At 40.1% G+C, this 15,517-nt stretch overlaps 2 protein-coding genes across 3 annotated transcripts in view; one reads left to right on the forward strand and one right to left on the reverse strand.

Annotated features, from left to right (window-relative positions):
• The window catches only part of ptk2aa (protein tyrosine kinase 2aa), a 99,414-nt gene extending 99,072 nt beyond the window's left edge, over positions 1-342 (reverse strand). For both annotated transcript variants that reach the window (XM_036145244.1, XM_036145243.1), the window contains exon 1: positions 150-342. The gene's annotated coding sequence lies outside the window, so the exon portion shown is untranslated. The remainder of the gene's footprint in view (positions 1-149) is intronic.
• A 3,969-nt stretch (positions 343-4,311) lies between these two features.
• The window catches only part of dennd3a (DENN/MADD domain containing 3a), a 48,091-nt gene continuing 36,885 nt past the window's right edge, over positions 4,312-15,517 (forward strand). Inside the window, exons 1-11 of the mRNA XM_036145249.1 lie at positions 4,312-4,501; positions 10,963-11,061; positions 11,575-11,718; positions 11,808-11,934; positions 12,859-12,974; positions 13,068-13,189; positions 13,897-14,008; positions 14,101-14,220; positions 14,313-14,411; positions 14,509-14,628; positions 15,051-15,172. Of these exons, the coding sequence (XP_036001142.1) occupies positions 10,981-11,061; positions 11,575-11,718; positions 11,808-11,934; positions 12,859-12,974; positions 13,068-13,189; positions 13,897-14,008; positions 14,101-14,220; positions 14,313-14,411; positions 14,509-14,628; positions 15,051-15,172 (1,163 nt within the window). The 5' untranslated portion in view covers positions 4,312-4,501; positions 10,963-10,980. The remainder of the gene's footprint in view (positions 4,502-10,962; positions 11,062-11,574; positions 11,719-11,807; positions 11,935-12,858; positions 12,975-13,067; positions 13,190-13,896; positions 14,009-14,100; positions 14,221-14,312; positions 14,412-14,508; positions 14,629-15,050; positions 15,173-15,517) is intronic.

Genomic DNA, 15,517 nt, shown 5'->3' on the forward strand with positions numbered 1-15,517 from the left:
CCCCAAATAAAATGGAGTGAAATAGTGAATTTGGACTTTTTTTTTTTTTTTTTTAAAACAGAGGAAACGCAAGCAGGAGCCAGGACGAGCCGCATCCCGTCATTTCGTTTAGCAGTTGAAAACAGTCCCGCAAACGTAACATCACTTACGTTGACTCCTTCCAGGTCTCCTCCCGGAGGTTTGTGAGCGGCTCGCCGGTGGGAAGAAGCGGTCTACAGCCGCTTAGCAGTCCGTTATTTCGGGGTTGGAGAGCTGAGAGTTGTCCCAGAGTTCCAGAGCTCCTGTCTGTCTCCGCTTCTTCCCCCCACTCTCTCTCTCTCTCTCTCTCTCTCTCTCTCTCTCTCTGTCGTAGCCTGTTCCTGCTTCCCCCCTCATCCAGCATTCCAACATGGCTGCCACACACACACACACATTCACGGAGGGAGGGAGGGAGGAAAAGCCTGGCCTCAGGCACAGACTAACATGAATGAATGGATGTGTTCATACCTCAAACATTTCAAATCCTACCACTGCTTTTTTTTTTTTTTTTTTTTTTTAGTCTAGAGGAAAGGTAGCTTAGAAAAAAGTTTTCACAAGATCCGAATAATAGAATGATTTAAAATGGGAGGAACAAAAGAATAAGCCTATGAAACTGTATTTTGTCAACAAATCCAAGAGTTGTTTGGACACTATATGGTCCACCACCCAGGGTGCCATCCTTTTTTGGGGGAAGCACAACAAAAAGTCACTAGGGCTACGTTCACACTGCAGGTCTTAATGCTCAATTCCGATTTTTTTTGCGTGCTCGTTCAAATTTCCAAATATATGCGACTTGTTTGTGATTTCCTGTGTGAACTGAATACATTCAACCTAAGTCTCCCGCATGCGCACTTGAGGACGCGATGAGGTCACACGTAGCAAGCGTCCTCAGTGTTTGCGAAAGTAAACATGGATTATAATGCTGGCGCGCATTTTGCAGTCATTGATTTATTTTCTAACCGGACTTTTCCCTCCATTGACTGCTCTCCTCATTGTAATCCGCTATGTCTGTCGTCTTTTTTCCCGCTTCTGCATAGCAGGACGCAGGATAGTGACGATGTCGAGTATCGGTGACGTACAGGTCGGATAAATGCGACCCGGCCGTACAGACACAGGTCGCATTTGAAAAGATCAGATACGTATCGGATTCAGGAGCACATATCCAAGTGGCCTGGGTCGCATTTGAAAAAATCAGATCTGTGTTGTTCAGACTGTCATAAAAAGATCAGATACAGGTCGCATATGGGCAAAAAAATCGGAATTGGGTCACTTCAGGCTGCAGTGTGAACGTAGCCTAGGTCTCAGTTTAAATGTTATGTCAGTTGAGCCCTGAACATTTTTTGCTATGTAGAGACTGTAATAAAAAAAAGTATTTGTGTACACTTTCGGGGGCGAATGAAGCTGAAACTAATCTCCATCTTTCCAGCTCTCAATAAATTAAAGACTGCTTTACAGGCTTTTCATGCCGTTGGGCCTGTATCTGTTCTGTTCTGGTCAAACCTCAACAGAATTGCTACACTGAGCAAGGGATTATACGGGATTCACGAAACCTTTACTATGTTTGTGAAAACACACTCTTGTAAATGAGAACCTGAGGGTAATTGAGACTATCTGTATATAAAAAAAGAATTAATAACAATAATATTACTGCCTTAGATTGAAACAAGGGGAATAATGTCGCATTCCACTTGCCTCGGAAATCGAAAATAGGAGCTGGGAATGTGGGGTGTCAAACTCATTTCTATATGGGGCTACTATGGCATCATGAAGTCATTAATAGGGCCGGTTGCACGTGTATAGACGAAACATTTCATTTCATAATTTCATTCCAGTTCACATAGAAGTATAAAAAATTTACAATAACATAAAAATAGCAACCTTAGGCCCAGTTTATACAGTTTATCTGCAAGAAAAGTTGATATTGGGGTGAGTTACACTTACAGGAGGCACAGTTTTAGCCACTTTATACACTTTAAAATGATATTTACCTCTATCACATGATAGGCTTTTTTTTGGTTCTTAAGGGCCGGATAATTTACCTTGATGGGCCGGATTCGGCCTGCGGGCCTTGAGTTTGACACCTGTGGGTTAAGCCAACTTTCCGTGGGAAAAGTCCAACTATATCGGCAGTTACTGTTGATTTTTCTGATCAGAAGCTGGGATTTCCGAGTTCCGACTGTAAATGGAATGCAACACAATTCTCCAAATATTATTCGTAACAAAATGTATGGATTCTTTGAGTTCTAAAGATTTTTTTCAGTTCTTAATGTAGGTGAGATAATACAAAGACATAATTGATGATATCATGAATATACTGAAATTAAAAGTGCTACAATTGCTTGTGATACCAGAAAAGGGGACATTAGTTCAGCCGTTTAAATACTTTCTTCAATAATTAACATGTTGACACAGAGCTTGTTTAATCTTTGGCAAGTCATTGATTTCACATTAACGCAATCTTTCCCATAATGGTTCAAAAGAAACTTTGCTGTTATGAAACAATTAGGTAAATGATAGCACTTTTTAATATACACAGCAGCCAATACTTGTAAAGTAACATTTAAACTAAATTTACAAACAAAGAGTAAAATTTGGGCCTTTTTAATATTTAGTTATTTCTGAGTATATTGACTTGCACGTTCAATTCTTTATAAGGAATTTTAACTTTTTTTTCCCCAAAACCTGTTAGTCCAAAACGTTTTCAGTGCCAGTTACCTCTTTGCCGTGATCACAATAACCCGCGAAGTCTTCTTCATCAGATGGGTCTACGGCGACATCTGGTGGCGAGTTGATGTAATCACAGATATTTGGACTTACCCTTTGGAAAGATTATCTCTGATTCTAAAGTACATTATAAATCAGGATTAAGAGTTTTGGTTTCATTTTTTTACTTAGACAAGTAGAAAAAGAATGAGGAGCATTGAAGCACCCCACATTGTTTGGAGGAGTGGGGTCACTTGGTTGGTCTGCAGGTGACTCTGTGGACAAACTTTAATCTGATTGCAATGAATCAATACAAACTGGACTGTAATTAGAAACAATCTTTATTGTCACTGCAACATACAGTCCAATGAAATTTGTTTTCTGGATTTAACCTGACTTCATGACATCTCTAAAGAGTAGACAGATAATTCAAATCAATTTTATCTATATAGCACCAATTCGCAACACATGTCATCTCAGTGCAATTTACAAAGTCAAATACAATCAAATCCTACAGAGAGATTGGTCAAAACGTTTCTTATCTAATGAAACTCAGCAGATTGCATCAAGTCTTGACAATCAGCATTCACTCATCCGGAAATACAGCCAAGCACCAACTGCAAATATATTACCCCTTTTTCATAATATGAGACCCTTAATATTTTTAAACCATTAAAATTAATCCAATACACCCTTTGTTTATTTTAGTAGAGTTCTTTATTCTTGTACACCTAAAATTTAATTTGGTGCGAAATTTAAGTAGTTTGCACCAAAAAATGAATAAAAATTGTTGATAAAGAAAATACATTACTGGCCATGGAGGATACATTTTCCACAAAACAAAGGGAAAAAAAATCAATTACAGATGTTTGCGAGAAAAGTCTTGGATGTTTTCTGATGTTGAATAGTCGTAAAGTTTTGAGAAACATTTTCCACGCTCCAAGGCATACATTTTCTATATTAAAAAATATATTCCTGACTCTGTAAAGTCAGGATCACATTTTGGATCATCTCCTGACCCCCACATGGTATCCTATGACACCCAGGTGGGGGTTCTCGACCCCCACTTTGGGAACTCTGCTCTAGTGGATATTGTGGGCAACATTCTACCTTAAGACTACAGCAGGACCCATAGTAGGTAAAATCTCTGCTGTACAATTTTTTATTTTTATTTTTTTCACAGGAAGGGCAGTGGAGAGAATATTTTAATCACACGAGAATAGTAATATTGACAGGACCTAAGATTGGTCAAAAATTACAATTGCAGCATTTGAGCTGAGGAAGTAGAGGAGTTAACAGTTCAATGGCAGAAAAAAAAGAAAATTTTTACATATCTGGAAGCAGAAACAGCTCGAGTCTCATTCTTCCTCTTTTTTGTGGTTAGTCCAATGAACAAATGAAAGTCAAGATAATCATGAACAGGCAAAGGCGCATATGATGTAAGTTTGAATTTTCTTAAATAAAGACATGCAGTACCCAGAAATGCGGTAGGTGGCGACATTTCCAACATTTTCAACACATCTCTCTCTGTGGTCGTTCGGTTGGACCCGAAGCTTTTATTTTGACAGGTGGAGCGCAGCAGGAAAGTTGGATCGTTGCGAAATCTGTTTGACAAACCAGCGGCAAACTGGTGAGCGTGTCTGAAAGATTAAGAATCACGGCGTACAGTAAAGTTTCAGGGGTTTTGTTTGAACGGCTTTATGACCGCGAACTGGAGCTGTGCTAACAAGCGAACCAACCATCCGAACCGAAACCAGTGGGAATGATCGAGTAACACAAGGTCAGTCTCAGATTTTAACCTGGTTTGGTGAGTCTTAACTCGTTTCTTTCTCTATTCCTGTCATGGGTCGCATACGATTTGCTAATGAAGACATCTGTTTGTCAAGCTAGAGAGACAGTTTCAGCTTGTATATATATATATAAAAAACACGAGTTGTGCAAACTATGGGGACAATAAATATAACTATTTAAAAAAATAATAAAACAGACATAAAATCAGTCCTATTTCCTGCTGCTTGCCTTTTATTTTTGGTCACCAGCACAGGTCATAAAGCTTGTTTTCCCTCATTAACCCGTAAACATTATGCAAGGCTTGTCTGGTCCCTATTAAAGGGGCATGTCACTTATTTTAAGAGCTCACCTTCTTCCTGTGTGTCAGGTTTTTGCTTATTAAGCTTTTAAGTGGTTCCTTACACGGATACAGGATGGTCAGAGTTGGACGTGTTTACTATAAACGTGCAAGAGAATGAATGCCTCGACATGTTTCCAGTTTTAATTTAGATCAAGTTTGTGTTTAATTCCCGAAAATTATTATTTTAAAAATTAAAATGTGTGATCCTAATTGTAGAGAATTGTAGAGAGTTTTCTTGAGATAAAACAGATAAACTTAGCCTGTGAATAAAAATCAGAGGGGGGGATTCTTTTTTTTTGTTTTAAATGTGCATTAAAGAAAATCCATTATATATTTATTATTGCTCCTAGCTACGTCAAGGCCGTCCTGATATGAGGCCGAACTTGTTCCTTACATTGGTGCCTCACATTGGTGAACAGCAAGTTCAAGTTCCAAGGGTTTAAAATCTTTTTTTATTTGGTGTTGTCTGCTCTGAGCTTCAGCACGTTTCTTGCGAATAATGCGTGTTAATTTTAATGCTTTTCCTTAACTTTATCGTTCAACATTTGCCTTTTGTGTAAAAAATATTTCAGTTCAGTTTTCCAGCAGGAAATTTCCTTTACACGTGTAGTGCATTTCTTGATTCGTGTGTATAACCGAGGCCACCATTGCAAAGTTCACCTAATGAGGGCTTTTCAGGGTTATAAATGGCTTAAGTAATGTTTCTTTTCCATGATGCAGCAGACTTGTTAGTCAGAGCCCAGAATGACCCGAAAGAAGGAATGCATGACAAAGGTGAAGAAATGGGTATGAAGAAATAAGAATGTAAATTAAACGATTAGCTTTGGGGGAAAAGACAACTGGAAACCAAAATAGAAACCTGAAAGATTTGGATGATTGGTCGGACCAAAGGAAAATTTATAAAAAGGAAGGGAAAGCTAATGTATTGAGTTCCCTGGATTCACCCTTTCGTTGCAACTAATGCAAGTCAGATGTTCGCTGCTGGATCTGCCTCATACCGATAGGCTTGCAGGATATGTTGTCCTTCTGTGTTTGAGTACAGCGTCTTCCACACGTCTTTGTCTCTACTTCACTGCATTAGCTCAATCTCACACTGAACGTTTTTGAAAAATCCATCTTTCTGGGAGAAAAAAAAGATTAAGAAATAATCACTTCACAGTTAGTGGCATTCCTCTGTCAATTCCTGGAGAATAATGTAACTGTAGCATTTTTGTAATTTGTACTTAATTGCCTTAAATTGGTTCTTGGTTTTTGTTTGTCGCTTGCACTGAGGTTCAGCATAAAACAAGCATTTTTTTTTTAAAACAGACATTTGAAGAGGACAAAATCTCACATCTGCTGACGATAAATATAAAGAAATTTAATAAAAATGTAAGAGTAAGGGTGATTATAGCAGAATTAAAACAAACATTTTAGACAGCGGAGCAATAATACTTTCATAGCATCATAATAGTGAAGTGTGTTATTCAGACTTTTTAGAAATAAAGTATCATTGATCCACTAAATGACCAATACGCCTCCAGGTCAGTTTGCTCTTTTACCCGTTCATACCCGTATTTTGTACCAACACGTTACCAATTTTCCTGTCCTACTTTCGTTTCATACCTGTAAAGAAAGCACAATTACTTTAAATCACATTGTCAATCTAGTTTTCATTGTATTTGAGTATTTTTGTAAGATATTGTGAACAATGATAGGAAAATGTTAAATTTCCAGCTATATTATATTGAAATAATATCTTATCACCTGAAAACTTTATGTTGCACCCCATTTCCATCAACTGTGGTTCTGATCCCTGTTTGAGACCATTGACTTTTCTCAAGCACGGCAGATTATGACTCCATTCAAAACTAAAGTTACCCTGAGTGACTTCCTGCTGTTACATAATTTTTTGTGAGTCATATAACAAGATGTCCTTCCAGTAACCTGAGGAAAATATAGAAGATTACTTATCAAAGAAAGTCCCCCTATGAATTGATGTATGGTCGGGATGAAACATCGTGATCTCACCAGCCAGTACCTGAAAAAGTCGGGTTAGAAACGACCCAAGCTGTGACGGTACAAAACGGCAAAGGGGTGAAATAATCAGCACTCAATAAAAATAGGTCTTTTATTTAACAGTTAAGTTGATGGAAGAAGAAAATGCATCTTTAGACACAGGAGACTGTGAGTAAAAACATTTTCTCTGTGTCTCAGTCTTGGTGGAGCGGTTCCTGAAGCATTTACCCAGTTGGCTAGAGTCTCTAGAAACTTTTAATCACTAATCCATTCCTTCGTGTTGTGCTGAGGCATAAAAATAATCTGACACAGAGACCCTTCTCTTAGCTTCAAAATGGGAAATACACAATTACCTCCATCTGAAGTAAGGTAGACGTGTTGAGCAGGAACAGGTGAGAGGAAGATGGCCCAAACTTGCTCATGCCTACGAGTACAGTTCAAAGACTTTCAATACAGTGAACAAAATTTTTTGGCAATCATTTCAGAAAGTGACACACAGAGTGAAATATGTCAAGCCTTTATCACGATTTTTATGATTATGGCTTATAAATAATGACAGCCAAAGTTAAGTGTCTCAGAAAATTTGAATATTGTGAAAAAGTTAGATACTGTATTCCACTAAGGAAAAGAAGTGGACTGTTGCTCGGTGGTCCAAAGTCCACTTTTCAGATAAAAGTAAAGTTAGCATTTCATTGTGAAACGAAGGTCCCAGAGTCTGGAGGACGAGTGGAGAGGCGCAGAATCCATTTTTCTTGAAGTCCAGTGTGAAATTCTTGTGGTCAGTGATGGTTTGGTGTGCCATGTCATCTCCTGGTGTTGGTCCACTGGGTTTTCTGAAGTCCACGGTCACAACAGCCTTCTACCAGGAAACTTTAGAGCACTTCATGCCTCCTTCTGCTGACAAGCTTTTTGGAGATTTCATTTTCCAGCAGGACGTATCATCTGTCTATACTGCCAAAGGTACCAAAAGCTGCTTCAGTGACCTTGGTGCTGCTGCGCTTGGTTGGCCAGCAAACTGGCCAGACCTGAATCCAACAGAGAATCTATGAAGTTTTGCCAAGACCAAAGGGAGAGACACCAGACCCAACAGTGCAGATGACCATAAGGCTGCTATTAAAGCAACCTGGGCCTCCAGCACACCTCAGCAGAACAGATTTTAAAAAATCCCTTTATTGATCGAATTCTATTTGGAGAACCTGAATTTTCTCTATCTTTAAGCTGTAATCACCACAATTACAAGAAATAAAAACTTGAAACATTTTACACAATGAGTAATGAATATATATTTATGTATATATATTTATGTGACAAAATATTGTAAGCTTTTTCACCATGTTTTAGTATTTTTTTTTTGAGCTACACTCGTACAGTCAGAGTAATAATTGGAAAAAAAAAGAAGAAGGAATAACCTCAGTACCATGTACCGTACTTGCAACCTAGCCACTCGTCCAATGAGATGGGCACCACCCCCTCACAACCTTGTGAGGGTAAATGGGTATAGACAATGGATACATGGATGGAGAATATCTGGAACTGTGGCAGAGAAGGCTTGGAAATGATTCATACTTATCTTGCCACAGGAGGATAGTAAGGAGGATAGTAATGGATGTAAAAAAAAAAAAAAAAGTTCTGCCAGAGAACTTGGGAATCACCAAGTCTCCTACACAACTATTAGACACTAGCTAGATGCAGGCTAGTTGTTTGAGAGTGATGCCAGGAAAAGCCTTTCCTTTTCAACCATAACAAACATAAACATGTGGAGTTCACCAAACCCTTACATAATTTCAACTGGGACGTTGTGCCTTCATCAGACGAGGCAAAAGTTGAGCCTTTTGGCGACTTCAGGTAGGTTTGGTGTCAAACAAAGGATGAAAATGTGAGAAAAGGACATTATTCCCTGTGTTGGGTATGGTGGAGGTTCTGTCATTCTCTGGGCCTGTTAGACATCACTAATTCTTTGAAATATCAGGACATTTTATGCAAGAATCTGTTGGCCTTTACCAGAAAACAGAGAAAAAAAAGCCCATGCTTGAGTCTTTTAAGAAGGATAATAACAAAACCATTGATTGTAACGGTTCCACGGTAACAAAATCAACCATCCATAGCCATCTCAGTCCCCAGCCCTAAATCCTATACAAAATACGTATATGGAGTGTTGAGAGGAGAGAAGAGCATAAGAGAGGAGCCAGAGATCTATGCCGCGTTCAGAAAGGCTGGGTAATTAACCCGATTTTTGCCCCCATCTTCCCTTTTCGACATGCCCCAATTATAACGAAATTTCGTTGCATACAGCTTGGAAAATTGCAGTAAGAATTGAATTTACAGTATGAGGTGCAGCAGTGATTTAAAAATAAACAATTTAAATGTAGACAATGCAAGAGAAGTCACAGTGTACAGGTGAGTATTTTTAAAACCATTTGTATGTGCAGAAATTGATTGTGCAAAGGCATTTGTGCAAGAATACAGCTTGTAATTTACCGTAGATTTAAAATACAGTATAATGTGCAGCACTGATTTAAAAGTAAAACAATTGAAATGGAAACAATGCAGGAGAAAGTCACAGTGTACAGGTGAGTATAACAAACAAAAAAAAAAAAAAACATTTGTATGTACAGAATTTAAACACTGAGAGTTCAGCAGCACTTGTAATGCTAGATGGAGATGCAATGATGCGAAATGTGCAAATATACGAATGTTGTGCAGAGTTTATGGGTTATAGTTCAGGAAGGAAGGCTATAGGAAGGCTCTTAAGATAACCTTAAGAGATATTTCTGCCCTGTGTGGTTTAAGAGTGATCTTGTCTGTTTTGAAGGACACCGGGACTGCTCCAACCTCAAATTGGGGATATTCAACATCTGGTGTTGTCTAGCTTTATACTAGCATGTGTGGTATTCCCTGAGGACAAACAAGCTGTGACATGTAGCCAATCAGAAAGCGAGGTGAGAGAAATCCCGAGGGTTAAAAACCACAACTCGCCTCCATATCACAGTGCAGCAAACATAGAGGCCCACGGTCGCGTTGTCTCAACTCCTTTAACCAACACCCTTTCTTTTGTTTTTTGTCTCTATTAAAATTACTCCACAAACTATCGCCATTGTTCTTCCATGTTTATTTACTCTGAACTCACGTTTGATCTTGAGAAGATTTGCAAGAGTTCCTGTCTGATATCTGAAGGCTCCTGTTGGTGTTTGTGGTGCGTTGTGATTCCGCCTGACTGCACACCACACACTGTACAAGCAAACCTGTTACATCTCTGATTTTTTTTTTTTTTTTTTTTTTAAACGTTGCTTGTGGTGTCCCTCGGATTTTGGAAAATCGGCCGACAATTTTAAAATCCTGCCATGTGAAGCAGGCATAAGATTTAACACGGTTGGAGTGTTGCTGACGTATCGGCAAACAGGGGTTCTTCAAAAGGATTACCAGCAAAACTGCCTTTAACTGTTTTTCCATGTCGTTCACAAGGGGTGCCGATAACTGTGAAGGGTACTGTATGCTACCAATGACTTTAAATCTAAAAGTTCATCTCAATGGGTTTCAGTACACAGGGATGTAAAAATACATCCAGAAAGGGGTTCAGTTATGGTAATTTGGTCGTCTTTGGGGTTTCGATTCCTCTGGTGATAAATGTGGTTTTTGTTCACCAGCGCCCAAACCTGACACATCTGCTCTGTGGATATGATGTGTCACGTGATTCATGAGACAGAATGCTGCCGGTAGTTTTTAATAGACTCGTGTTATGTTTTGCAAAGATGATCAGTCCAGCTGTTGTTTTGTGTTATGTAAATCTCTTGATGGGGAAACCTTTTTTTCAGTTTTTGTAATCAATGAATTAAGTGGTGGACCGTTCCAACAAATTCCTCTGTTCAGTGATGTCAGATTTTACCAGTAAAACTTTGCATAAAAACATTACTATATAATAAAAAATATAAAGCAGGATATTTTAAGATTTACCTGCAACTTTAACTCTGTTCATCTTTTTTTTTAACTGATAACTTTTACTATGCAGATTTTCCAGGAGGGCTATCAGTATTCAAATGAGGCAAAATATTATATAATTAGCTATATTAATGCTAGCTGATCGAAAATGTCCTGTGTTCATGTATTTCTGGCAGTGTGTGAACTTCGAGGGGATGGCGGAGCTCCCGTTTGGGCTCCTGGAGGCCTGTGTTGTGGTAGGCGCTCCCAGCGATAAGCTTCGAGAGCTGCACCAAGTATGTATGCACAAAGACAGACTGAGATGCTACATTTGGCATTTAAAGCCAAAACATGCAAATCTTAACCGACAGATGCTGACTAAATTATACCAGATACATTTAAATTACAGATACATACATTTTTTTTTTTAAATCCAAGATGAAAGTCGAAACAAAACGTCTTTAAGTGCTAAGTTGTCATAAATAAAATACATGGATTCTAGTGTCATGGAAATGTGTAGGACTGCTTTGCTGGAAGCCAGATTTTATTGCAAGAAAGCACAGTATTTGCGGTTATTTCTAGCACAACCGCAATTTAATATAACCCTGTTTTTAGGACAACTGTAGATAAAAGCTATAGTTGGCTAATTTCTTTTAAAATCAAGGCAAATACATTATAGGTAGAGAAATTAGTACACATTAGTGCTCAGAACTTTTGAGAAAATATTCAGCAATGTCTCTGATTATAATAAAAGGGCGACTAATTTTTATCGTATATCTTTGAATAATACGATTCGCTCACCCCCACAGCACATTAGGTCAAATGATCTCCCCCTGCTGGATCCTGAGGTACTGCAGGTCCACGCGCCACCGTTTGTCTCCAAAGAGGCTAACGTGAACGTGATCGGTCCTGCTTTCAGCCACGTGCAGCGGAGAAGAAGTTTCATTAAGAAGGTCTGCTTCGGTTTCTAATTTTTTTTGAAAAGAGAAGAGTGGGAAAAAAAACAAACGTGTGACACAATCGTCTTTTTCTTTTTTTGCAGAAACGGCCAGATCGTGCTGCAGAAAGGGGTTCTAATGAAGATTCAGGCACCCGTGTCGAAACATCGCCGGCAATCAGTGTTCCAAAAGATCTGGACCTCATCGCTTTGCCTCAGCTCTGTTTCCCCGGTATGGTTTTTAGTCAAGGCAGCTTATGCCCTTTAAGGTTGTGGGTTAAATTCCAGTTTCCCCCCGTTGTATTTCGATGCACTCCTGGGCACTTAACCCCATGTTACCTACCGATGTATCGGTGGTCTTACCTGACTCCGCCAGATAGATTTGCTCCGCATATCCATCTGGAAACCTTCCGTTGAAGTAATTTTGGGAAGGGGCGAAAATACTGGTTAGCTGATTGGCCTATGTTGGTGATAGACGGGCCAAATGAACCAATCAGATTCGTCGTCGCTCGTAACAGAGCGATGACGAAAACACAACCACAAGCCAAGCTACTCTTGCTGCTGCAGGTAAAGGCTCGTTAGCTCAGCAAAGAAATACTCTGTAATTCCGATAAAACTTGCTCGATAGCCACGCTAACGCTAGTTTCATCGGCTGAAGCCGCCATGTTGTTTAGACTGAACTGTCGCGCTTCCCGTTGCGTCACACCTCAACCCGCCTCAAAGCCAACGCTGATTGGACGTTCGTTTGGTGAACGGCTCCAAATTTTCTTCAACGGAGAGTATCCAGACTGATCTGCGAGTGAAACCTTGAAAGCTCGCGAGATCAGGATGGTCTCACGAGGCTATCGGTGGTCTGCATGACTAGAAAGAGCTCTGTAAATTCAGTCCATTTACCATCCATTTAACATGCTGTTAACAAACTAATTTAGAAGCAGTATTTTGTTTGCTTTGCTGTCAAATGTTTTATTACCCATCCAAATATGGCTTATGCACAACCTTGCACCGCCTTCCTACTCTTGCAACCCCATGCAGTTATGATTGCGCACCAGCTTTGTTCAATAAATGTTTTTTATTTAAAGATCTCTGCAAAACTGCATCTTAAATTTTTGAATTGTCAACCTTGCTGTCTTAATTTCTTTTCTTTTTTTTTTTTTAGGTGGTCTTGAGCTAGCCAGCGAGCAGAAAGACGACGCTTATCACTTTCTGGTTTTTACCGACCTGTTTGGCAATCGAACCCATGGAGTTGTGGTGCAGTACCACAGAGCTGTCCAGGTACAAACACACGTGCAGTTTGAGCACGAAAACAACAAATATGATCCATTCAGAGCTGTGTTTCTTATCGTCGTCTTCTACCTGTCCGTTCAGGAGGGGTCTTTACAGAATGGCTGTCGATGGAATGCGCCCAAGTCTCGTCTGTACGCTCCCTTTGCTGTGTGCATCATCTCTAAGTTCCCCTACTACAACGCCCTGAAAGACTGCTTGTCATGGTAACACATTACGTTGGGAAATGCATTGGTTCATGGACTACTTGATTACGATTTTGCATAAAATAATTATGTCTAATACAAAGAGGGTGGATGTCGGCAATTGCAGGGATGAGATGCGAAAAGATCAGGCCAACTCTGTCCATGTTTTGTTTTCTTCTTTTACACACATGAAGTCATTTGCCTTTGCAAGAAAACGTTTGATAAACAAAACGCATTTCGAACGTACTGACTTATCGGTCACCGAAAGGAATCTGAATTGGCTGAAGATCTGTATCAGCAGGGCGAAACTTTGAGGTTCCTACGAGGTTTTAAAAGTCTGGGAAAATCTTGTGCTTATTTTGCACATCTGGTTAAGTATGGAAATACAAAGCAAAATCTGGAAGAGTACTTCTCAGACCTTATTCTCTGCTGCGTTGCATGCCTCATGAATATCTAAAAGTGACTCCAATCAGTCTGGTTTTTAGGTTCAGAAAAAAAAAGATGCCCAGGCAGCCAGCAACTCATGGTGGAATGTTATGTAGAATTTTAAACATAAAGTAAGAAATCTAGGAATGTGTGTCTGGAACTCGAACTAAGAGATGTGTAGGAATCCCGAAGCTTTACAAAACTGGAAGTCAGAAATCGGCCACAAAACTCTGAATGAGGCGTCTCGGAGGATCTCTTTTTCGTTGCTCCTGCTCATAACTTTTCTTTTTCGACATCCTCAGTCTCCTGGTGCAGTTGCGGACTGCAAGACAAGCTGATCTCGAAGAGACAATCAAGGAGTTTTCAGCCAAGCTGTCCCTTATTCCCTTACCACCTCCTGGACAGCTGAATGTGGTCAGAAAATAGTCATGCCTCTCTGTTTCGAATTACGTTTTTACCCCACGTTTGAATAGATCTCAACAGTAAAACACGGTTCTGTGTTTCAGTCCTTCAGCCTACGGCCTCTTCAAGTGGTTCTCCCGTCCAGGGACGATCAGGACAGCCCCATTATTGACATCGACCTTCACCTTCCGCTTCTGTGTTTCTCTCACAAGACGCTGCTCCAGGTAGTGAAGCTCGCAGACGCGTCACGCCAGAGAACAGGAGAGCTGCAAAAGAAAATGTTATTCTAAGTTTCCCCCTCTGCCGTGTCTTGCAGGTGCTCTCTGGCCTTCTCCAAGAGCAGAGGATTGTCCTGTTCTCCTCCGACTGGGCCAGATTAACCCTGGTGGCAGAGAGTCTGCTGTTGTACCTGCATGTTAGTCGAGGAAACCGTGTGTTTAATGCAGCAGTTCCTTTTTAGATAAGAAAAAGTGTAAAACGTTACTTTTTTCTTCTTCCTCTTCCCGCCTTAGCCGCTGTCCTGGCAACAACCTTACGTTCCTGTCTTGGCCCGGGGAATGTTGGACTTCCTGATGGCGCCGACCGCTTTCCTGATGGGCTGTCATGCTAATCATTTTGATGACATTGCTGCTGTAAGAACACCGGCTCAGTTCAATGTGCTCAATGTTCAGTGTTTCTTTTTTTTTTTTCTCTAGGCGTTGGTGGATAATTTTTGCTTAGCGGTATTTTTTCTAAACAATTGGAATTGATTAGGAAAAACTACAAATTCAAACTGCTATTGGTCTCCAGCCATCAAATAAACATCTGATGGTTAAATGGGAGGTTTATAGTCGAAATAGTGTTTGATTTGTCCTCAGTAAGCTCACATATGGAGTTCAACAATGGCTGCTTATCCTCAGCTGTCTTCATCTTTATTCATCGTCTCACTGAAGCTCAGCTCTTATTTGCACAGAAGCTTTCTTTTCTGCAGACTGAGCCCTTCTCTGTTACACTGTGGTGCATTGAATTGTTCCAGCTGTACCAGCGCTATGTGTTTGCTCGTGTTTATCTTTAGATGCAAGGGACAGAGGACCTCGTCCTGGTGAATGTGGATGATGGCAGCATTCGGACATCGCAGAGTGAAACCGACGACCTACCTACCATGCCTCAGGATGTAGCCGAGTGCTTTATTTCAAGGTAGCCGTCGCGAACCCCAATCCAAACATGTTTGGATATAGAGTTAATTAAATGTAGTGCTGTGTGAAAGTATTCATTACACTTAAACAAAAAAAAAACATGTTTTCTATACCATGGAATGTGTAAGACCAACACTGGCCCTAAGGCATCCCCACAGTGGCACATGGTGGTGGCAGGATAATGCTGGGGTGATGCTTTTCTTTTGCTTAGTTAGGGGATTAAAAGCTGGTTTATACTTGAAGCGAGTACGTTTTGCGCGGAAATCAGACGTGCAGACACAACATCTGCAGCATTGATGCTCCGTGCGGCCTTTCCGCCTTTCCTCCTAAGTAGCACTATTCTCCT

Source organism: Fundulus heteroclitus, chromosome 13 (assembly GCF_011125445.2).
Source record: "Fundulus heteroclitus isolate FHET01 chromosome 13, MU-UCD_Fhet_4.1, whole genome shotgun sequence".
Lineage (NCBI taxonomy): Eukaryota > Metazoa > Chordata > Actinopteri > Cyprinodontiformes > Fundulidae > Fundulus > Fundulus heteroclitus.